Genomic DNA, 25,215 nt, shown 5'->3' on the forward strand with positions numbered 1-25,215 from the left:
AATGTTTTTGTTTACAAGCAGATCCCCTGTTCTTTCTTTTGATGTTTTGTATGTTCAGATATTCATATAACAAAATATATACAAATTAATACATAAATAGTGGCATAGTAGTATACCTAAAGTATGATGTAAAGTTCACTTAAAGAAAACTTACGAGTATACTTGAAGTATAAAACTACTAATCTAGTAGTTTACTGACACTATAATTCAAAGTGCACTAAAATGCATAAAAAGTATTTAATTAGTAAACTATCAGTATATCTACTGTATAAGTTCACTTTCAGTATGCTTGCAGTACAAACTAAAAACATAGATGTAAACTAGTTGTGTACTCAAAGTTTACAACTGTATACTTTTATATACTAGAAAGTGGGCCAATTTAGCCCCAAGGTATATTGAAATAGTACATTTAAAAGTATACTACTATTACACTGATATTTGTGTACTTACTACATAAAGTATACTTAAAAATATACTTGAACTTTACTTAAGTAATAAAATAAACTTGAAGTATACTTCTTTTTGGTAAGGGACAGCGTTGCATGATAGTGTTTTATTTTCTTTTTCATGAGGTTTTAAAGACAAACAGATACTGTAAAGCAGATTCCTTTAAATAAATAGTAGTTTCAGGCCATCCATGTCACAAATCCTGTCTATGTTCTTCTACCACAAGAGATCGCCTGTTCATTTCATTTACTCTCACATGTCACTGACTTTTACACATCACCCTGGACTACACTTCCCATGTTCCATGGAGTCGATCAACAAACATTTTTTTGTCCCAAATGTGTCTGTTGTTCACAAATCATTTCTTCATTTTTTTGTTAATGATTCATTGTTAATGATTTCTGTCAAGTCAACAAAAAAGCACATTAAAACCCCTTCAGACCCTGCGTGGACATCACATGACTTTTTGTTTAAACCAATAAAATTTTATGTTTTTTATAATATGAGCAATGCTTGGTCACTGATTGGTCCCTGATCAACCAATCACAACAAAGATATGACTCTTAACTTAATCTGATTGAGCTACAGGCATCACAAAAAAGAGACATGATAACCAACTTAGACAGGAAGAGGAGGATGCCCACATTTTACCATTTATATGCATACTATCAAATGATAATATTCAAAGTTATTTTGAAGATCTTTCAGATTTGCAGAACACAGGATTTTTTTGAAATGCAATGCAATCACAATGGACATCAGGTCTTGAGTGATATCAGCAGGAACCTCATGAATCAGTTGTAATACAGGTTTAGAAGCATTTCAAAGCTAAATACAGAGCTACAAATTTTAATGTTGATGTAAATGAATGAAATTAATATTATTATGATTTCATGTATGTCTTCAAATTGACTATAGCCTGTAAATCAATATTTCATTGATTTTAGTGAGGAACAGCTATAGTGGATGTGTGATCAGTGAATACAATGCAATACACATTCACACCCCTCCATGCACATTAATGCATTGATGCTATAATGCACACAATCATATATTCATCAAAACAATCAGCAAGTACACATAAACCCATTCACACACACACAAAGGCATTTGTACATATACTCCAATTCACCCACTTCAACCAAAAAAAGGGATCAAACAACATTTTTTAGATTTCATATCATCTTACCCTTTTTCCACATTCTTACTGCATTGTTTATTCTTACAGTGTGTTTTTTCTCAATCTTAAACACTAGTTCAACTATAGTGCACAAGCTCTAATTATTATGTATGGTTAAAAAATGAGGATTTTTGTTTTTCTCAGACCCAGCGTCCATTGTAGTGGACATGAGAAAAATCTAATAAAAAATGAGTTGGCACAAATCTTACTTTTTTAGACTCATTTATATGTTGGAGAAGAGAAGATATCAAGTGGGTAAAGAATTCGGGTCTGAAGGGGTTAATAAACAGACAAACACTAATGTTATTTCAAGCAAAATGTATATTTTAATCGATATTAGGATATAAGCAGTACTAACATCACTGAGATCTTCCAAACAGCTCCTCGATCCGAGTGTTTTACTGCGATCGCATCACCTTAATTGCAGCAGTACATGCGCACGTCATTGAGAGCGGTGTCGTCTCCTCGTCCTTGCGGCGCTTCTACCTGCGTCTTGATACCACAGATTCCTTTTCCTTCACATGTTTGACTCCAGTCGCCCCAATCGCCCCATTGTGTGCCTTCACCCTGTAAGGACCCTTGACTGCATTTGAACCTGGAAGAAATTCACGTTATGATAAAATGTTATTTCACTTACACCTAAAAAAAAATGTAGGTGCCACAGAATAAATGTGTTTTATTTTTAGAATTTTTAACACTTTAACATTTTAGTCATACTCTCAGGTGTTTACGTCTCATCTTTTCGTTTCTTCATCAGGATTTTCAATCCATCTTGCACTGTAGATGTCCTAGGAACTGAGTTTCACTTAAAGTGGGAACTAGGCATTTCACGCTATTTATCATGGGGTACGATATTATCACAATGTTAAAATGTTGTTGCAAAAAAGTGTTGTCATTATACAGTATAACAGGTTTAATAACTTATAACAAAAAGAACTGAACATTCAATACATGTATTTAATACAATAAAGCAATGCACAAAAAATGTATAAAATAAACAAATGTGACCCTGGACCACAAAACCAGTCATAAGGTTAAATTTGACAAAACTGAGATGTATACATCATATGAAAGCTCAATAAATAAGCTTTCTATTGATGTATGGTTTGTTAGATTGGACAATATTTGACCGAGATACGTCTATTTGAAAATCTGGAATCTGAGGGTGCAAAAAAATCAAAATACTGAGAAAATCACCTTTAAAGTTCTCCAAATTAGGTTCTTAACAATGCATATTACTAATCAAAAATTACATTTTGATATATTTATAGTAGGAATTTTACAAAAAATCTTCATGGAACATGATCTTTACTTGATTTCCTAATGATTTTTGGCATAAGAGAAAAATCAAGAATTTTGACCCTTACAATGTATTTTTGGCTATTGCTACAAATATACCCCAGCGACTTAAGACTGGTTTTGTGGTCCAGGGTCACAAATGTGCAAAAGAATTATAAAGAAAAATAGGTAACACTTTACAAAAAGGTCTCATTACTTAAAGGAGACATAACACACAGTTTCGGCCAATCTTACAGAGTATCTACAGTGGTGTGAAAAAGTGTTGGCCCATTTAAAGATTTTAATTTTTTTGCATGTTTGTCAAGCTTTAATGTTTCAGATCATCAAACAAATGTAAATATTAATCAATAATTAATAATTAATAATTAATAATTAATAATAATAATAACACCCCCCCCCCCCCCCCCCAATCTGTTAAAACATAATTGTGGTTCATCACACCTGAGTTTAGTTTCTCTAGCCACAGCCAGGCCTGATTACTGCCACACCTGTTCACAATCAAGAAATCACTTAAATAGGACCTGCCTGACAAAGTGAAGTAGACCGAAAGATCCTCAAAAGCTACACATCATGTTGAGATCCAGAGAAATTCAGGAACAAATGAGAAAGAAAGTCATTGAGATCTATCAGTCTGGAAAAGGTTATAAAGCCATTTCTAAAGCTTTGGGACTCCACAGTGAGAGCCATTATCCACATATAGCGAAAACATGGAACAGTGGTGAACCTTCCCAGGAGTGGCCAGCCGACCAAAATTACCCCAAGAGCGCAGCGACGACTCAACCGAGAGGTTACAAAAGACCCCACAACAACATCTAAAAAACTGCAGGCCTCTCTTACCTCAGTTAAGGTCAGTGTTCATGACTCCACCATAAGAAAGACACTGGGCAAAAATAGTCTGCATGGCAGAGCTCCAAGATGAAAACCGCTGCTGAGCAAAAAGAACATAAAGGCTCATCTCAGGTTTGCGAGAACACATCTTAATGATCCCCAAGAGTTTGGTGGTGGTGGTGTGATGGTCTGGGGCTGTTTTGCTGCTTCTGGACCTGGAAGACTTGCTGTGATAAATAGAACCATGAATTCTGCTGTCTACCAAAACATCCTGAAAAACAATGTCCGGCCATCTGTTGGTGACCTCAAGCTGAAGCGAACTTGGGTGCAGCAGGACAATGATCTAAAACACACCAGCAAATCCACCTCTGAATGACTGAAGAAAAACAAAATGAAGACTTTGGAGTGGCCTAGTCAAAGTCCTGACCTGAATCCTATTGAGATGCTCTGGCATGACCTTAAAAGGTGGTTCATGCTCGAAAACCCTCCAATGTGGCTGAATTACACCAATCCTGCCAAGATGAGTGGGAAAAAATTCCTGCACAGCGCTGTAACAGACTCATCGCAAGTTATCGCAAACGCTTGATTGCAGTTGTTGATGCTAAGGGAGGCCCAACCAGTTATTGAGTTTAGGGGGTAAACGCTTTTTCACACAGGGCCATGTGGGTTTGGATTTTGTTTCTTCATTCAAAAACTGCATGTTGTGTTTACTTGTGTTATCTTTGATTAATATTTAAATTTGTTTGACGATCTGAAACATTAAAGCGTGAAAAACATGCAAAAAAATAAAACATCAGGAAGGGGGCCAACACTTTTTCACACCACTGTACATATCTCTAAAGAGTCTTTCGTTTCGTCAGATTTAAAAAGGAAAGATGCATCTTTACAATTCTTTCAACAACAACAACAACAAAAAAAAAAAATCTGGAGGCATGCCATGCATGGGCAGAGCTTAAGAGTCACAAGCAATTGTGCATGGATTACCAGCATAACACAGATCATTTTGCAGTTTTACTTTACCATCCGCGGTTCTGAGTTATGACCGGGATCTTTTATCGCTGGGACTATTCCATCTTTTCAGTATAGTGTTGTACTGATTATTATTATTATTGTAACGGAGTAACGAGGACGTAAGACATGCGGATCTAAATGGGCAAAGGGGCGAGGAAAACGGGTAATCTCAACTTAACTGGTGAAAAATTAAGTTCAGCAGCTGCCTTAAAATTTTAAGTTAAATCAACTTAAATGTACAAGTCATTTTAACTCACTTTATTGTAGTGAGTTGAAATGATTTGGAATTTTAAGGCAGCTGCTGAATTTAAGTTTTTAGGTTGAATCTGGTGAAAACTTCACAGTGATTCTGTCACGGTTGAGTAAGGGAGGTCAGGGTCCAAAATGCAGGGAAGTATTTTTAATTTAAACAAAACACAAAAGAACACAAACAAACAAATCAAAACCAAAAGGCCAACACGGCACAACACGACACGAAAAACAAGAGCAAAACTGGAGCAAGAGTTCAAGGGACACAAAATACAAACCAACAGGAAACAATGCAGCCAGGATGAGTAGTGGGAAATGAGTGTTCTTATAGACCAGATGTGATTGTGAACAGGTGTGCGTGTAATCAGTGATAACGACTAGCCAGGAGTGTACAATTAGGGATGTGTGTGCAGGGAAGGGAAAACAGCGACCTCAGGTGGCTGAGGGAAGCCCCACAGCCCCAATCATGACAGTACCCCCTCCCCACGGAACGGCTCCCAGACGTTCCCTAAGTCTGGAGGGAGGAGGCACGGAGGAAGGCAAGTCAGGGGGAGGGATGGCGGGCCAGGCCCGTGTAACGGCGCGTCAGGCCCAATAGCGGACACCGCCGCGTCAGGCACGGAGACAGCGGACGCCGCCGCGTCAGGCACGGAGACAGCGGACGTCACCGCGTCAGGCACGGAGATAGCATTCACCGCCGCGTCCGGAGCAGAGAGAGCGGCCACCGCCGCGTCCGGAACAGAGAGAGCGGCCACCGCCGCGTCAGGAGCAGAGAGAGCGGCCACCGCCGCGTCCGGAGCAGAGAGAGCGGCCACCGCCGCGTCAGGAGCAGAGAGAGCGGCCACCGCCGCGTCCGGAGCAGAGAGAGCGGCCACCGCCGCGTCAGGAGCAGAGAGAGCGTTCACCGCCGCGTCCGGAACAGAGAGAGCGGCCACCGCCGCGTCAGGAGCAGAGAGAGCGGTCACCGCCGCGTCCGGAACAGAGAGAGCGGCCACCGCCGCGTCAGGAGCAGAGAGAGCGTTCACCGCCGCGTCCGGAACAGAGAGAGCGGCCACCGCCGCGTCAGGAGCAGAGAGAGCGTTCACCGCCGCGTCCGGAACAGAGAGAGCGGCCACCGCCGCGTCAGGAGCAGATAGAGCGGTCACCGCCGCGTCAGGAGCAGATAGAGCGGTCACCGCCGCGTCAGGAGCAGATAGAGCGGTCACCGCCGCGTCAGGAGCAGAGAGAGCGGCCACCGCCGCGTCAGGAGCAGAGAGAGCGGCCACCGCCGCGTCAGGAGCAGAGAGAGCGGCCACCGCCGCGTCAGGAGCAGAGAGAGCGGCCACCGCCGCGTCAGGAGCAGAGAGAGCGGCCACCGCCGCGTCCGGAACAGAGAGAGCGGCCACCGCCGCGTCAGGAGCAGAGAGAGCGTTCACCGCCGCGTCCGGAACAGAGAGAGCGGCCACCGCCGCGTCAGGAGCAGATAGAGCGGTCACCGCCGCGTCAGGAGCAGATAGAGCGGTCACCGCCGCGTCAGGAGCAGAGAGAGCGTTCACCGCCGCGTCCGGAGCAGAGAGAGCGGTCACCGCCGCGTCAGGAGCAGAGAGAGCGGCCACCGCCGCGTCAGGAGCAGAGAGAGCGGCCACCGCCGCGTCAGGAGCAGAGAGAGCGGCCACCGCCGCGTCAGGAGCAGAGAGAGCGGCCACCGCCGCGTCAGGAGCAGAGAGAGCGGCCACCGCCGCGTCAGGAGCAGAGAGAGCGGCCACCGCCGCGTCCGGAACAGAGAGAGCGGCCACCGCCGCGTCAGGAGCAGAGAGAGCGTTCACCGCCGCGTCCGGAGCAGAGAGAGCGGCCACCGCCGCGTCCGGAGCAGAGAGAGCGGTCACCGCCGCGTCCGGAACAGAGAGAGCGGCCACCGCCGCGTCAGGAGCAGAGAGAGCGGCCACCGCTGCGTCCGGAGCAGAGAGAGCGGTCACCGCCGCGTCCGGAGCAGAGAGAGCGGTCACCGCCGCGTCCGGAACAGAGAGAGCGGTCACCGCCGCGTTCGGAACAGAGAGAGTGGAAGCCGCCACCTTCCCACGAAACTCCGTCTCCACCCCCACCGCAAAGAAGGGGCGCCTTCGCAAATTCTCTGCGACACGGGCGTCCATCGCCAGGCAGGCGTAGATATATTCAAAGCGCGCTGCCGACGCCGCCTCAAACGACATCCCCTCCGTGTTGGGAGCAGAGGGAATGGTCGCCGCCCCGACCGCCGCCTCAAAAAAAAAAATTCTTCCCCGCTGGACCCATTTGTGCTGGCTGCATTCTGTCACGGTTGAGTAAGGGAGGTCAGGGTCCAAAATGCAGGGAAGTATTTTTAATTTAAACAAAACACAAAAGAACACAAACAAACAAATCAAAACCAAAAGGCCAACACGGCACAACACGACACGAAAAACAAGAGCAAAACTGGAGCAAGAGTTCAAGGGACACAAAATACAAACCAACAGGAAACAATGCAGCCAGGATGAGTAGTGGGAAATGAGTGTTCTTATAGACCAGATGTGATTGTGAACAGGTGTGCGTGTAATCAGTGATAACGACTAGCCAGGAGTGTACAATTAGGGATGTGTGTGCAGGGAAGGGAAAACAGCGACCTCAGGTGGCTGAGGGAAGCCCCACAGCCCCAATCATGACAGATTCACTCTCTGGCAATGTAACTAAGCGAGTGAATAATTGCAATGTAACTAAGCAAGTGAATAATTAAATAAATTAGCATGATAATAATGTGTATAGGCGATCTTTTGTTTAAAACAAGTAATTACAAGTATAACACAAGTAATTATTCACAAGCTATTTTTCATTTATATTTTATACAAGCAGTTGTTTCCATTTCATTCTTCTTATATTCTTAGTCTATTTATTATGTACGAACATTTCTTTCTGTTATGTACATTTCTTTTTATTCTTTTATTCTGTTTATTTTGTGCCTGTGCACCTTAAACAGAAGCTCTAGAATTTCATTGTATTTTATGTACAATGACAATAAAGTAGGGATGCACGATGTTGGATTTTGACGATATCCGATATGCCGATATTATTTTTATTTATTTTGCCCGATAGCCGATTGCAAAACAAGAGAGGAAAAATGTTCATTTATATACTTTACTTTACTTTAAACTTTATTACGGACACATCATGGTCCAAAAAAGTACACAAACAATACAACAAACAAAATAACAAAAACAATTAATAATTACAAAACAGACAGAATCCACAACATCAAATATTTACATACAAACTAGTTCGCCAATGTTTCCACACAATGGAGAAAAATCTGAACTAAGTGCCGGGTTCGTCAGTGTTGAAATAATACCATTTGCAGAGTCTGATAACCTCCACATACATTTGTACATCAAATTACGCAACACCGTAGAGTATGTTGGCACACCAACACTAACAAGCATTTGGCTTGCACTGCTCCATCATGGAACCTTAAGCAACAGCCTCAACCCATCATTATATGCTACTTTAAGTTTCTGCATGCTACTTTTTCTGTAACGCCACCACAAATGGGCAGTATACATAGGGGTACAAAATGCTCGAAAAAGTGTGGTCTTAACCAATCCTGAGCACATACTAAATTTACGCATCAGCATATTAACTTGAGCGTACAGCATACAACATTGTCTGTAAATGTCCCTATCATCAGACAGGTCGTCAGTTATGTAATGTCCTAAATATCTAACCTCCTTGCATATTTCAAGTACCCTGGAAATCCAGAGGTCTCGCGAGAGCACAATTTGAATTGTCTCTGCAAGACACTCTGGTATCGAGCAATGATGCATGTTACTGCAATACGTAAGCAGTTCTGGGAACCAATCAAATCGGTGTATCTGATGTAGGCGGGCCAGAGGCGAGCTAAGCTGATGACGACAACGCTGCGACGTCCGGAATCATTTAGTAAACATTGAAAGAGATCTATTCTACAGATGAAAACCAGTTGTTTGAAACGGCTTTGGCCGCTACAATGACAATGAGTTAGACTTGGCTTTTCATTTAAAAGAGTAACAGAAAGCCGCGCTCGAATCGTTCTTTTGCAAGAAGGACGTTTTTGCTGTTTTGCCGACTGGATACGGCAAGAGTTTAATTTCTCAGTTAGCTCTGCTGGTAGTTAAGCGTTTGGGGCGACCACGAAGAGGAACAGATCTGAAGATAGCATTCAGCAGTCTCGAGTCCTGGCTGTTAAAAAAGAAGTGGCGATAAATGTTATCGAACAAGGTCTACCGGGACAACCTGATTGGGATTGTTGTGGATGAGGTCCATCTCATTTTCCAATGGTAAGAGTCACTTGGTAAACTTACTGTAACGAAAAACTGAACTATTCAATAGTAATACAGTAGCCTAACTTGAACAGGACGATATGTCTCGCTGCTGAATGAAACGCTAGTGTCCATCCACATATTAGTTGATATAATGAATAGTTTGATCGGACCTAATTGTTTTATGAGGTTGATTCGGCTGTCGTAATTAATAGTTATTAATCTTGTCACATTGTTTATGTTATAACATTGAAATCCACTCTTATATGTTCACCGTCGCTCTGGATACGTCACACCATGTATTGTTGCGATTGGTCGTGGCGTTATCCAATTGCGTGCAGTGAGAGATTCAAATGCACGCTTGGTGCCGCCCCTCGAGTTAGGTCCTTTTCATTGCTCGATCCCAGACCCTTAATCTTAATATTATATTAGATTAGGGTCTGGATTTTTCCAGGCTATATTTCAAGGACAGTACCAGACAAATATAGTCGACCTCAGCAAAAATATCACTTTTAAATTAATAGTTTTTTGCAATCAGTTCCAAAAAGATTTGGTGATGATAATAAAGTGAGTGATTTAGAAGCAATTTGTAAAAGCCCAGTCATTTTTCATCAGGAGCAGCAAATTTGGTTAAAGAATTTTCAGCACAGCTCAAAAGCACATACTCACTTGATGTTGTTTGCGGCCGTGTCGTCACCCTTTCCTTGGGATTTTTCGACTCTCAGCTGAAAAGCAGTCAAGAATCCAGAAGGGCACCATTGGATTTCTGTCCACCGACCCCAGCTGAAAGAACAAAAAACATTTTTTTAAACCACTAATTATTAAGAAAATTCATTTGTCTCGCTTAAGAAAAAAAACTGCCTCTGGCTCTCAATGTAACAATTCTTAATAACAATTCTTAATTACCTGCCTACATCTGACTGAACTGTGGAGTAGTCGTGATACGAGCGTATTAAGCCTTTAAAATTATTAATGCAGTGAAGGCGAATTCCGTTAAGTCCAGTATCATCTCCACGACCAATAGATTCTTCCACCTTAAAGAAAACAAACAAACAAAAAAAACCACTATGACAAATTTGTCATCTTAACTCCAACTCCCAGTGTTCCTGGAGGTATACCAACATCTCTGACCTGTCCATTTCAGGTCTTGGAGTCTCTACTAATGAGCTGATGAGTTGAATCAAGTTTGTTCAAAAATGTTTACTGTTGGTGTGCCTTCAGGAGCAGCTGGGAATCCTTGGTCTAACCCAATCCATAGGAACATTCAACTTCATGTTTCTTTAGTAATCAGCAGTTACAAAACTTGAGCAGTTGCAGTTTTCCATAGAAATACCTGGAATTTAATTATTAACAGCAACTCCAGAATTAATTTTTTCTAAGGATTTGAACCTTCAACACTCACTCACCAGTAGTGTTGTTTTTGGTGGCCGATTTTAATTTTAGTTTTAGTCTAGTCTTTGCGTGAAGCTGTCATTTTACTTTTTTTTGTTTTAGTCACGTTCATACTCTTTTCAGTCTAGTCAAGTTTTAGTCGACTAAAAGTCTGAGCATTTTAGTCTTATTTTAGTCAGAATTATCCAGAACTATTTTTGTCTAGTCTTAGTCAACGAAAACTGATGACATTTAGTCTAGTTTTGGTTAATGAAAATTGTATTTTAGTCTCTTTTTTTCTTTTTTATAAGTTTATTTACAGATTAATTCATTTATACCTTGTGTAAGTAAAATAATTTTTTTATTTATTTTTTTCTTATGGTTTTCGTAGTACAAGTTGATTTATTTTATGAAACTGTCCAAAAATCGCTTTGACATCTGAGACGTGTTGAAAAGTTTCGAGTAATGAACGATACAGTTGATGGGAAAGCCTCGGTGCTTCGAAAAGCTTCATTTTCCCATCACTACTAAAAAGTGCAAGTAAAATGTGTGTCGTTTCTTCTTTTTCTCCCAAAAATGGCTGGAAATTGGTCCCTTTTTTCTGTCAGACTTAACTTTGTTTGTAGTCGTCTTCTAGATAATGCCGCGAGTGTGGCTTGAGGAAGTGACGTCGCCTGCGTCTGCACGGTTTAGGCTAGAAGGGATACAGCTCTATATATAACGTTATAACATTTCGTTTCATCTTGTTTTCGTCAATGAAAATAAAGAGACATTTTAGCATAGATTTTATTTTGTAAACCACATTTAGTCTCGTTTTTATTCGTCAATGATATAGCATTTACGTTTCGTCTCGTCTCATTTTCGTCACGTGATGAAGGTTTGTTGACGACGATATTTAATCATTTTCGTTGACGAAAGCAACACTACTCACCAGCTTATACTTTAAGCATTAAACCACCCCCATACTAATTTTAATTGTAATTAAGGCAATTTTTAGCTTACCTTTAGACTGAACCCTGCAGCATACGTTCCACTTGGACACATTTCCCTATCACCCCACGACCCCCATTTTCCTCCATTCAGCACCATCAGCTCCGATCTGTAATGTCTGTTGATGCTCCGTTCAGGACGTCTTCCTGCGGACTCAGCGCTCACCTGCAGCCCAATAATGACTAGCAGAGAAAACATCATGGAAATGAAGAGATGCATTGCTGCAGCACTGGACCTGATGAAATTTCAGTTTAGTTTCTACACCAAAAACTGATCCAGTGCTTAAAGGAACAACGGTTTCTTCAAATCCAGGACAGAAAACCCAAGCCAACTGCAGTCTGTCCACAGAAAATTCCTGATTCTTTCAGAATGTATTTATATGGTTTATCAATAGTGTGATATCCTGGTTCTAGCCAATCAGCAGCCAGGAACACTGAGCCCATGTCAACAAATATTATGTGACTGAACACACACAAATACAAACCCTGATCTAACAAAACTCTGTATGCTTAACCGTTCATGTCCCTGAAAACAGTTACATAAATAATAATACCTATAAAAGTGAAGTCAGGTGTTTGCATAAACAAATGAATTGCAAGGAGTCAAGTGTTAAAGGAAGTGATCTGCTAAAAAAGGTCATTCTGTCCCTCATGTGGGTCCAAACCCATATGTGTTCTTTATTTTGAGGCACACAAGATGAATTTAAATCTCGTAAAAGTATTTTCATTCAGCTTCTGAAATCACAGGATAAATTTGGATAAATACACACAAAACATCAGCCTCAGTTAGCTATGAATATATGTTCATATACAGTCATGTGAAAAAGTTAAGACACCATATTGAATTCCATGGTTTTCTGTATCAGGACAGAATAAGCAGCAGGTCTTAAAATTTGGTAAATAAATCCTCAGATGAACATCATCACATGGCATATCACACAGTCTCGTTATTTATTTAAGAAAAACACAGCCAAGAGGGAAAGGCCATGTGTGACGAAGTTAGTCAATTCCCTGTAAATCCACTTTTAGCAGCAATAACTTGAAGCATTCATTTTCTGTGTGACTTCATCAGTCTCTCAAATCATTTTGGAGAAATTTTGCACCACTCTTTTTTTCAACGTTTCTCCAGTTTATTAAGGTTTGTGGACATTTGCTTATGCACAGCTCTCACCACAGCATTTGAGTCAGGATGAGCTCTGGACTTTGACTGGGCTATTGCATTCTTTTCAGGCGTTCTGTTGTATATTTGCTGGTGTGTTTGGGATCATTGTCCTGTTGCATGACCCAATGTTGGCCCAACTTTAGCTGTCGAACAGATGCCCTCACATTTGACTCTAGAATTCTTTGATATACAGAGGAGTTGATGGCCGACTCAATGACTGTGAGGTGCCCAGGTCCTGTGGCTACAAAACAAGCCCAAAATGATCCTCCAGCATGCTTCTCTTTTGGTATGAGGTGTTTGTGCTGATATGCTCTTTAGATTTTCACCAAACTTGGCGCTGTACATTACGGCCAAACATCTCCACTTCAGTCTCGTCTGCTCAAAGGACATTCTTCTTTTTTTAGGTAGAAGAGGCTTTCTTTTGCCAAGCCTTATAAGCCCATATTTTTCTAATGGTATTGTCATGATTTGACATGTTAACTGAGGCCTGTAAAGGCTGAAGTGTAGTTTTTGGGTTGTCTGCCATTTCTCTGAGCATTACATGCTCTGATCTTGGGGTGAATTTTCTGGGACGTCCACTCCTAGAAGGAGAGGTGTCTGTTTTAAATGTCTTCCAATTGTGAATAAACTTCAAATTGTTTGGAAATGGCCGTATTACTCTTCTCAGATTGATGGCAGCTTCTCTAAGATGATTGCTGATGTCTTACCTCCTTGGCATTGTGTTAACACACACCTGAAGGCTCCAGACCAGCAAACTGCCAAAGCTTATGCTTTTATAGAGGCGCTCAGACTGGCTGATGATCAGTGAATCAAAGGTATTTGATTAGCAGTGCTTTACTGTTATTTACCCTCTTCATTGCAATGTTAACAGTAAGGGTGTCCTAACTTTATCATACGTGGCTTTTCCATTTTAGCTTTATTTTTGTTCAATAAATAATGACACGGTGCAATTTGTCATGTGTTGCTGTTCAACTGAGGTTTTATTTTTCCAAATTTTAAGACCAGCCAAGGACCTTTTTTTATGATGTCCTGGTATGGAAAACCATGGAATTCAAAAAGCTTTTTAAGCTGATATGATCTATCTGTGTCTGTGATTTCTGATTCACAAGTATTTATTGATTCTGGCCCAGTCTGCTATTGTCACATGTCACCTGACACTTCATGTCTTTTGCCTTTGTTTTGCTCTGTTTGTCATTTGGTTTCTCCCTCTGTCTTCCCCCGTCTGTTTGTGATCATTTGGTTTAGTCCTTGTTTAGTCATCATCTGTATCACCTGTCTTTGATTATTAGTCATCTGTGTCACCTGTGTTCTATCATTAGCTACCCTTTATAAGTCGTTTGCCCTTTTGTGTCATTGTGTCGTCTTAAAGTTAGTTTGCTGGTGTTTGTTTGGATTCCCTGTCTGTCATTTGGAAATAAATACGTTCTTTGGATTTACTCCTGGCTCTTGGACTTTCACAATAGCTCTGTGTCACCCAGCAACCCTGACAGAAGACGACACCCCTTTAAAGATGACTGAGGCTGAGGACAGGCTATGGGGACTACGGCAGAGTGGTCGGACATTGGAGAGGTATGTGGAGGAGTTCATTGAGCTTTACCATCAGGTGAGCTGGCCCGACGCCTGTATCAGCATTGTGTTTCTGTTGGGGCTGGACCAAGACATGATTCGTTGCGATCTCTCTGTTCATGATTTCCCGTTTGTCGAATTGGTCAATATCATTCTTTCTTTAAACCGCTCTAATTTCGAGATTAAACAAATAGAGAATGTGAGTCAATTTCATCCAGCCCCCTCAGAAGCACACCACATCGCGTCAGCTCACCCAACGCCAAGAACCTCCACATACCCCACCAATGGTCCCGGCCACCTGCCAACCCGGAGACACCCCAAGGCATTTCCGGTCGAGATGGCCTCCATTCCTGAGTTCCCGGCCAAGGAGGATATTATGGCTCTGATGGACATGGCGATTCCTCAAGAGTTCACAGCACCTATTCTCTCTCCTGAGCCTCCGCTGGTTCCGTCCAGCCTTCCTGATCCTCCGCTGGTCCTGTCCAGCCTTCCTGAGCCTCCGCTGGTTCCGCCCAGCCTTCCTGATCCTCCGCTGGTTCCGCCCAGCCTTCCTGATCCTCCGCTGGTCCTGTCCAGCCTTCCTGAGCCCCCGTTGGTTCCGCCCCCGCCTTCCTGATCCTCCGCTGGTTCCGCCCAGCCTTCCTGATCCTCCGCTGGTTCCGCCCAGCCTTCCTGATCCTCCGCTGGTTCCGCCCAGCCTTCCTGATCCTCCGCTGGTTCCGCCCAGCCTTCCTGATCCTCCGCTGGTTCCGCCCAGCCTTCCTGATCCTCCGCTGGTTCCGCCCAGCCTTCCTGATCCTCCGCTGGTTCCGCCCAGCCTTCCTGATCCTCCGCTGGTTCCGCCCAGCCTTCCTGATCCTCCGCTGGTTCCGCCCAGCCTTCCTGATCCTCCGCTGGTTCCGCCCAGCCTTCCTGATCCTCCGTTGGTTCCGCCCAGCCTTCCTGATCCTCCGCTGGTTCCGCCCAGCCTTCCTGATCCTCCGTTGGTTCCGCCCAGCCTTCCTGATCCTCCGCTGGTCCTGTCCAGCCTTCCTGAGCCCCCGTTGGTTCCGCCCAGCCTTCCTGATCCTCCGCTGGTTCCGCCCAGCCTTCCTGATCCTCCGCTGGTCCTGTCCAGCCTTCCTGAGCCCCCGTTGGTTCCGCCCAGCCTTCCTGATCCTCCGCTGGTTCCGCCCAGCCTTCCTGATCCTCCGCTGGTCCCGTCCAGCCTTCCTGAAACCCCGCTGGTCCCGTCCGGCCTTCCTGAAACCCCGCTGGTCCAGTCCAGCCTGCCAGAGCGCCCTCCAGTGACTGCGCCGCCAGAGCGCCCTCCAGAGCCCGCTCCTCAAGAGCGCCGTCCAGAGCCTCAGCTGGTCCCGTCCGGCCGTCCAGAGTCTCAGCTGATCCCGGCCAGCCTTCCAGAGCCTCCCCCCTATGAACTGCTGAATTTCCCAAAGAAAATTTTGGGGGGGGCTATATGCCCCGAGTCCACGTGGCCTGGCCGAGGACCGAGGCCAGGGCCACGGGGACTGCCCAGCCATGGCCACCTAAACTGCTAGTCCGGCCATGGCCTCCTGATCCACCATGGCCTTATGAACTGTCCACACAGCCATGGCTTCCTGACCCGCCATGGCCGTATGAACTGGTGACCCGGCCATGGTCTCCTGACCCGCCATGGCCACCCGAACTATCTGCCCGGCCATGGCCTCCTGACCCGCCATGGCCACCCGAACTGCCTGTCCGGCCGTGGCCGCCTGACCCGCCATGGCTTCCTGTTCCGCCCTGGAGGCCTTCCCAACCCAGCAAGGTCCTGCTCCGTAACGGCCTCCAGGGCGCCCGCCCCCCCTCCACGGTGTTTCCATCACGGCGCGAGACGCGCCTACCGGGAGGGGGAGGTACTGTCACATGTCACCTGACACTTCATGTCTTTTGCCTTTGTTTTGCTCTGTTTGTCATTTGGTTTCTCCCTCTGTCTTCCCCCGTCTGTTTGTGATCATTTGGTTTAGTCCTTGTTTAGTCATCATCTGTATCACCTGTCTTTGATTATTAGTCATCTGTGTCACCTGTGTTCTATCATTAGTTACCCTTTATAAGTCGTTTGCCCTTTTGTGTCATTGTGTCGTCTTAAAGTTAGTTTGCTGGTGCTTGTTTGGATTCCCTGTCTGTCATTTGGAAATAAATACGTTCTTTGGATTTACTCCTGGCTCTTGGACTTTCACAATAGCTCTGTGTCACCCAGCAACCCTGACAGCTATATTATTGTCTGACTATTATATACTGTCCCATCAGTCTGCCCAGGAGATGAAGAGCTCTGAGAAAATGGATAAAAGATCAACACTGAACCAGCTTGAATTCAAGATATGAGATCAAAACTGTGAGATGCAAATGAAAAATTGCTGCAAATAAACATTTAGGATTGAAAGAACTGAGTTTTCATTTTGCAGTTCTGAAAAGGTTTTTTGTCATCAGTAACAGCTTTATAATATGACTTTTTTTTTTTTAGAGGAATATGCTGAATACAGTATGGAACTACTTTCATTATTTTATGATGCTGTCACTCAAAAAAAAAAAAAGCTAGGCTGTTTTAACCCAACTTTTGGTCAAATATGGACTAAACCAGCTGTTGGGTTACATTTTTACTTTACAGTCTAACCTAAAAGTTGGATTAGTCCATATTTGTCCCAAGGTTTGCATGGTTAAAATAATTTTTTTGTAGTGTATTTTGCTTTTTGCTTCTTTTTTCAGCTTAGCTGTATAAAATACACTTTCATTTTATAAAAAAGAGAAGCATGAGCATTCTGTAAGACATCTCATTTTGTGTTTCACAGAAGAAAGAAATTAAATCAGACATTTGGAGTAAAACTAATACATTCTCTGCTTTTCTCGCCTGTTTTCACCACAAAACAAAAATTAAAAATAGTAATGGTAACTCATATCTCACAATTATGAGTTATTTTGTAATTCTAACGTTTTTCACACAATTCAATTTGTTTTTTCAAATTCTGAGGGAAAAATTTTGAATTACAAAATCTTAATCAAAAAAATTCAAGTAATACTGTAGGTAATACTGACTTTTCCTCTTAAAAATAACGCTTCATGCTTCATGAAAAGCATGTTTCCACCACGAAACAAGAAAATAAAAATGGTAATTGTGGCTTTTGTAATTCGTACTTTTATTTCACAATTCTTGGGGAAAAAATCTGAATTACAAAATCTAAATCGCTTAAATAGTAAGAAATAAATTCATAATTCAGACTTTCTAAAATTCTAATTTTACATCTCATTCTCTTGCGACAAAATGATAAAAATGTAATTCTTCACAATTCAGGCTTATTTTCTCATAATTCATTTTTTCCCCTCACAATTCTGAAAAAGTGTCAAAATTGTGAGTTAACTTTAAATTCTCAGAAGAAAAGTCATAACTGTGAAATATAAATTGAGAATAGAAAAAACTTTCTCACAATTCTGTTGCACCACAAAATAACAATTTGGACTTTTTTTCTCAGAATTATCAGAAAAAAGTCTGAATTGTGAGACAAAGTGAGAATTACAAAATAAAAAAGTCTGAATTATTTAAAGTTAAAAATGTCTCAATGGATTTGTTTCAGCTTTTGTCTTCTCAAGATGTTAACTGATGGACTGGAGTTGTGTGGATTATTTTAGGTTGGAAAAAAAAACTCCATTCAAATGGCATTGCTTGGTCCTTTTGGGGCATTTTTATTTAATGCATGTGTTCACAGAAAGAAGAAAAGACTCTTCTTATGCTTTGATGCTTGAATTAAAGTTATTGGAAATGTGCCTATTCTTCACAAAGCATTTCTTCATTTTTTTGATTAGTCCGAAATTAGAAAAAAAAAAAAAAGAGATGCCAAGAAATATTCAATTGTTTGTGATTTCAGTCAGGTCAATGAAGAGGCACATTAATAAACAGGCAAACACTAATGCCATTTCAAGTGAAATGCATATTTAAAAGATATTAGGATATAAGCCAGCACTAACATCACTGAGATCTTCCAAACAGCTCTGCGATCCGACTGTTTTACTGCGATTAATTGCAGCAGTACATGCGCACGTCATTGAGAGCGGCGTCGTCTCCTCGTCCTTGCGGCGCTTCCACCTGTGTCTTGATACCACAGATTCCTTTTCCTTCACATGTTTGACTCCAGTCGCCCCAATCGCCCCACTGTGTGCCGTTACCCTCTAAAGACCCTTGACTGCATTTGAACCTGGAAGAAATTCATGTGTGAAAACATTATGATAAAATGTTATTTCAATCAGTACTTACAAAACAAGGCTAAAACTAACTTTTGGAACTTGCAATTTTACTTGCACCTTAAAAAAAAGTAGGTGCCACAGAATAAACGTGTTTTATTTTTACCATTTTTAACACTTTAACATTTCGGTCATATTCTCAGGGTTTTGTCTCATCTTTTCATGTGTTCTTCAGTATTTTAAATCCATCTTGTGCCGATGTCCTGAGAACTAAGGCATTATCAGGCATTTCACACTATTTATCACGGGATATGATATTACGTTGAAATGTTGTTGCATAAAAAGTGTTATTATACAGTAGAACAGGTTTATTACCTTTTCTTATAACAAAAAGATCTGAACATTTAAATACAATAAAGCAATGCACAAAAAAAATTATAAAATAAACAAATGTTCAAAAGAGTGTAGGGGGTGATTTTTAAGGGGGAATGGTGTTTCAGTTTCAACTGGATTATTATTTGTGACCCTGGACCACAAAACCAGTCATAAGGTAAAATTTTACAAAACTGAGATGTATACAACATATGAAAGCTCAATAAATAAGCTTTCCATTGATGTATGGTTTGTTAGGACAGGACAATATTTGGCCGAGATACATCTATTTGAAAATCTGGAATCTGAGGGTGCAAAAAAATCAAAATACTGAGAAAATCACCTTTAAAGTTGTCCAAATTAAGTTCTTAACAATGCATATTACTAATCAAAAATTACATTTTGATATATTTATAGTAGGAATTTTACAAAAAATCTTAATGGAACATGATCTTTACTTAATTTCCTAATGATTTTTGGCATAAAAGAAAAATCAATAATTTTGACCCATACAATGTATTTTTGGCTATTGCTACAAATATACCCCAGCGACTTAAGACTGGTTTTGTGGTCCAGGGTCACATTTAGAAATGAAAGTGATTTTCTCTATTTTATCCATTCGAAAGACTACGAAAGGACATAAAGTTCTGCACATAAATGTATCGCACAATGTAGACTAAAAACGTAGCAATATTTGTCTGTTTCACTGCAGTTTTTGTCGTTCATTATAACAAACAAAGTGGAGAGGCGATGTAAATAATAGATTCAGTGTGCAGAGAACTTCATTCATTAAAATGCAAGTTTGTGAGATCGCGATGAACTAAGAAAAGTGAGAGTTTTTAATGACTGCAAAAGTGAAATTGAATTTATGCAACAGTTTTATATATTTTTCATTCTATTCAAAAGTTAATATTAAGTGACTTACTTTTTAGGAACACTGTTGTCTTATTGTGCTCTATTTCGTCAACAAAAATAGTTCCAAATAAAGCCACAGCCGAGTCGTACGCGCATCTATAGTCTTTGACACAGCGCTGTTTTGTGTATAAATGAATCTATGTTTTTGAATCGATTGAATTAATGATTCAGTCACAAAGACTTTGACTTGCTGCCACCTACTGGCAGTTTCAGTTTCATCTTTAAAATATAAATTGAGTCATTTAAATCGTTTAATATTTCTATTTTCAAAACTTTATATTTAAAGCATTAATCTCATGACATTGTTATTATGAAATGCATTAATGCCACCTCTGAATCTTGTCCAAAAATCTGTAAATATTCCTTCTATTCTCTTCTGTGCCGTGCAAAGGTGAATTGTTGTTGCTGATTTCATTTGACTGGTAACTTATTCTTCCTGATTGTTTCATATTATTTTAATTTAATTTATAGTTTAATTAAAAATGTCACAATTAAATCAAAATTTGTATTGTCAGAAAAGGTGATGTAAATTTAAGGCAAGACACAGATGAATAGGGTAAATTGTTAATCACCTTACTTACCCAGCTGATTGATTATTTTGATAATTGCAAACATTTTTTGTGTTAGAAGTTTTCTAAAATGTTAGGGTTAAATATGCAAATGAAGCATTATTTAATGAAATATGCATTACTTTGCATACATTTCTAGTACAAAAATTTAAACACTGGATGAAGTCTGTTTCAAAATTCTTGTTTAATTTTTTTAAATTTAATTTTGGGTTTCTCATTTTGTCACGACATAATTCAGAAAATACTTAGAACAGACAAGAAACACTATATTTTTGTATCATTTTTTGGGAGATTAAAATATTTATAAAATTAAGCAAAGTTTATATGAAATCGCTCTGTAAAAACCTTCAGGATGTAGACAAGAATAAAAAAGTCAAGTTTGTTGTGTGTAAGTGCTACTGAAGTGGAGATTTATGGCTCAGTTTAGGAGAAAAAACTCATTTTGAGAAAATGGCCATTAAAAATATGCATTGTAATTGAAATCTACTGACACAAATTGATAAATTGCTGTAAAAGACACACTTAACAGTGTTTGTTGGATGTTTTCTTTCCACTAGTCTAAAAAAAAAAAAAAAATCTCAAACTTGAGGGATGCATGAAAAAAAAAAAAACATTTTTGCCTGCAGTGTCTCCCCTTAATAAAGTTAGAAAAATAGAATTACAAAGGCAAAAGAAGTCAAATATGGCTTTATAATGGGAAAGTTAATTTCTGTCATGTGATCAGAAGGTGTTCCTAGCACTAAAACAACAACAACAACAACAGCAGTTAATTTTTTTGTTTTATTTTATTTATTTTTTTGTAGAAGCACACAAAATAGCCCTACAACAAATCTTTAATGTGGCCATAACTGCAGGTGCCTGTCTTAATATCCAAGAAGGTTTAGAGAAATTATGAAATAAGTTTAATGTTGTTATAGATTTTAAAGGGTTTTATAATCAAATACCATTATTAACTTCCCCCCAGTGAATTTTGGCCATTTCCACCTCTGCCTATAGAGTATCTTCATATCTCTGAAGAGTCTTTCATTTAGTCAGAATATTTTGTTATGTTAAGTACAAATTTTTAGGCTGCCTTTAGGTTCACTGTAAAATCTTTTCACCAGTTTCAACTTAAAAACTAAGTTCAGCAGCTGCCTTAAAATTTTAAGTTAAATTAAAAATAAAAACTTTATTGTAGTTAGTTGAAATTATAAGGCAGCTGCTGAACTTAAGTTTTTAGGTTGAAACCGGTGAAAAAGTGAGTGAATAATTAAATAAATTAGCTTGATGATATTGTGTATTGGTGATCTTGCAGGCGGACGATAGGATGATCGCCCAACACTCTATGCGTATTATATTCCAGTGCAATATTTCTATGCTTTTAGTGCAATGTTTTCCACTCAGTGTAATACTTTTACTTAGAGCAAGTAATTACTCGTACAACACAAAGTAATTATTGACAAGCTGTTATTTTCCAAGCAGTTGTTTCCATTTCATTCTCCTTTTTTTTTCTATTTAGTCTATTTATTATATGTACATTTCGTTTTGTTCTTTTATTCTGTGTTCATTTTGTATCTATGCACTGTAAGCAGAAGATCTAGAATTTTGTTGTGCTTTGTGTACAATAATAAAGTAGGAATGCACGATATTTAATTTTTGCCGATATCCGATATGCTGATTTTTTTATTTATTTTGCCCGATAGCCGATTTCAAAACAAGAGAGGAAAAAGGCACATTTTCAAATCATAACATGTTCAGTTATGTAGTCGCCAGTGGTGACCTCATGAACAATCTCAGTCTCAAATTAATAGTTTTTGTAGTAGTTGAGACTATTTTTTTAAATTAGTTCCAAAAAGATTTGGTGATGATAATAAAGTGAGTGATTTACAAGCAATTTGTAAAAGACCGGTCCTTTTCGACCAAGAGCAAATTTGGTTAAAGGATTTTCAGCACAGCTCAAAAGCGCATACTCACTTGATGTTGTTTGCGGCCGTGTCGTCACCCTTTCCTTGAGATGTTTGGACTCTCAGCTGAAAAGCAGTCAAGAATCCAGAAAGACACCATTGGATTTCTGTCCACTCACCCCAGCTGGAAAAAAAATTTAAATAATTTTTTTATCAAACCACAAATAATTTTTAAGAAAATTCATTAGTCTCGCTTATAAAAAAATCTGCCTCTGACTCTCAATGTAACAATTCTTAATAACCACAAAGCTGCTACATCATTACTCCATAGACTGAGCCCATTACCTGCCTACATCTGACTGAACTGTGGAGTCGTGAGACAAGCTTGATGAGCCTTTATTCTTATTATTGCAGTGAAGGCGAATTCCATTGAGTGCAGTATCATCTCCACGACCAACAGGATTTTGCACCTTAAAGAAAACAAAACAAAACAACAACACTATGACAAATTTGAAAGAGAATAGGAGTCATCTTAATTTCAACCTCAAGTGTTTCTGAAGGTACACCAGCATCACACATTTCAGCTGTCTCCCTTGTCTGACCTGTTTATTTCAGATTTTGGAGTCTCTACTAAAGAGCTGATGAGTTGATTCAAGTGTGTACAGAAACCTTTACTGTTGGTGTGCATTCAGGAGCAGCTGGGAATCCCTGGACTAACCCAATCCAGAGTAGCATTCAACTTCATGTTTCTTGAGCAGCTGCAGTTTGAGTTTGAACAGCAACTCTAGAATTCATTTTTTCTAAGGATTTGAACCTTCAACACTCAGACACCAGCTTACACTTTCAAGCATTAAACCACCAACATTATACTGTAATTAAGGACATTTTTAGCTTACCTTTAGACTGAACCCTGCAGCGTACGTTCCACCTGGACACATTTCAATTTGCCCCCAAGACCCCCATATCCCTCCATTCGGCACCGTCAGCTCTGATCTGTAATGTCTGTTGATGCTCCGTTCAGGACGTCTTCCTGCGGACTCAACGCTCACCTGCAGCCCAATAATGACTAGCAGAGAAAACATCATGGAAATGAAATGATGCATTGCTGCAGCACTGGACTAATGGATTAAAATGCTGATGAAATTTCAGTTCAGTTTCTATATCAAAAACTGATCCAGTGCCAGTAAAACTGCTCAAAGGAACAATGGTTTCTTCAAGCCCAGAACAGAAAACCAAAGCTGACTGCAGATTGTCCACAGAATATTCCTGATTCTTTCAGAGTGTATTTATATGGTTTTTCAACAGTGTGCTATCCTGGTTCTAGCCAATCAGCAGCCAGGAACACTGAGCCCACAACCTGTACAACCTGTACGTGACTGAACACACAAAAATAAAAACCTGATCCAGCAAAACATCTGTATGCTTAACCGATCATGTCCCTGAAAACAGTTTGGCTTGGTAAAATTCCTATAAAAGTGAAGTTTTGTTTTTAATAAGTGAAAGACCAACCTTAAATGGCAAGTGTTTGCATAGGCAAATTAATTGCAAGGGAACAAGCGTTACAAGTGATCTGCTAAAAAAGGTCATTCTGTCCCTCATGTGGGTCCAACCCCATATGTGTTTTTTTATTTTGAGGCACACATGAATTTAAATCTCATAAAAGTATTTTCATACAGCTTCTGAAGTCACAGGATAAATTTGGATAAATACACACAAAACATCAGCCTCAGTTAGCTATGAATATATGTTCATATACAGTCATGTGAAGAAGTTAAGACACCATATTGAATTCCATGGTTTTCTGTATCAGGACAGAATAAGCAGCAGGTCTTAAAATTTGGAAAATAAATCCTCAGATGAACATCATCACATGACATATCACACAATCTCGTTATTTATTTAAGAATGTGTGAAAAAGTTAGTTCCCTGTAAATCCACTTTTAGCAGCAATACCTTGAAGCATTTATTTTCTGCGTGACTTTATCAGTTTTTCACTTCGTTCTGGAGAAATTTTGCACCACGCTTCTATCCAACGTTGCTCCAGTTTATTAAGGTTTGTGGGCATTTGCTTATGCACAGCTCTCACCACAGCATTTGGGTCAGGATGACATCTGGACTTTGACTGGGCTTTTGCAACACCTTGATTCTTTTCTTTTCAGCCATTCTGTTGTAGATTTGCTGATGTGCTGGAGATCATTGTCCTGTTGCATGACCCAATGCTGACCCAACTTTAGCTGTCAGACAGATGCCCTCACATTTGACACGAGAATACTTCGATATACAGAGGCGTTCATTACCGACTCAATGACTGTGAGGTGCCCAGGTCCTGTGGCTACAAAACAAGCCCAAAATGATCAGCCCTCCTCCAGCATGTGTGCTCTTCTCATGCTTTCATACTTGAATTAAAGGTGCCATAGAATGGAAAACTGTATTTACCTTGGAATAGATCAATAATAAGAGTTGTGTACATGGACATGACATACGGTGAGTCTCAAACACCATTGTTTCCTCCTTCTGATATAAATCTGGTGTTTGCAAAAGACCACTGAAAAATGAGCATAGACCAATTATCAGATGATCTCCAGATAGGCTATTGTGAAAAACAAAGCAAGGACAATAGCAAAAAAGGGCAGATCATGGGAATAAATGCTATGTTCCAGGTTGTGCAGGAGATGTTAAGTGGAGGGATGGGTTGCTGTTTGTACTCAGAAAGGCACGGTAAAACAAAATAAGGCTTTCTAATAAAATAAGGCGAGACACTAAAGGGACATGGTTAGCTTCTTGCTAGTGATAGTCTGTTGCATTGCAGTACATAAGATTTCACTTACCACATAAACAGAGTAAGGAGAGATGACTGTGCGGACGATGGCGAATGATTTACAGATCCAGAGCATCACTAACAA

The 25,215-nt window shown here is 40.5% G+C and overlaps 2 protein-coding genes across 2 annotated transcripts; both read right to left on the reverse strand.

Annotated features, from left to right (window-relative positions):
- Positions 1-1,930: 1,930 nt before the first annotated feature.
- Positions 1,931-11,995, reverse strand: LOC141292907 (vitelline membrane outer layer protein 1-like). Its single transcript, XM_073824957.1, has 4 exons — positions 11,668-11,995; positions 10,201-10,328; positions 9,964-10,077; positions 1,931-2,222 (listed from the first exon to the last, which is right to left on the reverse strand). The coding sequence occupies exons 1-4, from the start codon at positions 11,872-11,874 to the stop codon at positions 2,045-2,047; spliced, it is 627 nt and encodes a 208-aa protein (XP_073681058.1). The 5' UTR covers positions 11,875-11,995; the 3' UTR covers positions 1,931-2,044.
- Positions 11,996-18,054: 6,059 nt separating this feature from the next.
- On the reverse strand, positions 18,055-23,580 carry LOC141292912 (vitelline membrane outer layer protein 1-like). Its single transcript, XM_073824961.1, has 4 exons — positions 23,209-23,580; positions 22,658-22,782; positions 22,383-22,496; positions 18,055-18,587 (listed from the first exon to the last, which is right to left on the reverse strand). Exons 1-4 carry the CDS (start codon positions 23,413-23,415, stop codon positions 18,410-18,412), a joined length of 624 nt encoding a protein of 207 aa, XP_073681062.1. The 5' UTR covers positions 23,416-23,580; the 3' UTR covers positions 18,055-18,409.
- Between the last annotated feature and the right edge of the window lie 1,635 nt (positions 23,581-25,215).

Source organism: Garra rufa, chromosome 19 (assembly GCF_049309525.1).
Source record: "Garra rufa chromosome 19, GarRuf1.0, whole genome shotgun sequence".
Classification (NCBI taxonomy): domain Eukaryota; kingdom Metazoa; phylum Chordata; class Actinopteri; order Cypriniformes; family Cyprinidae; genus Garra; species Garra rufa.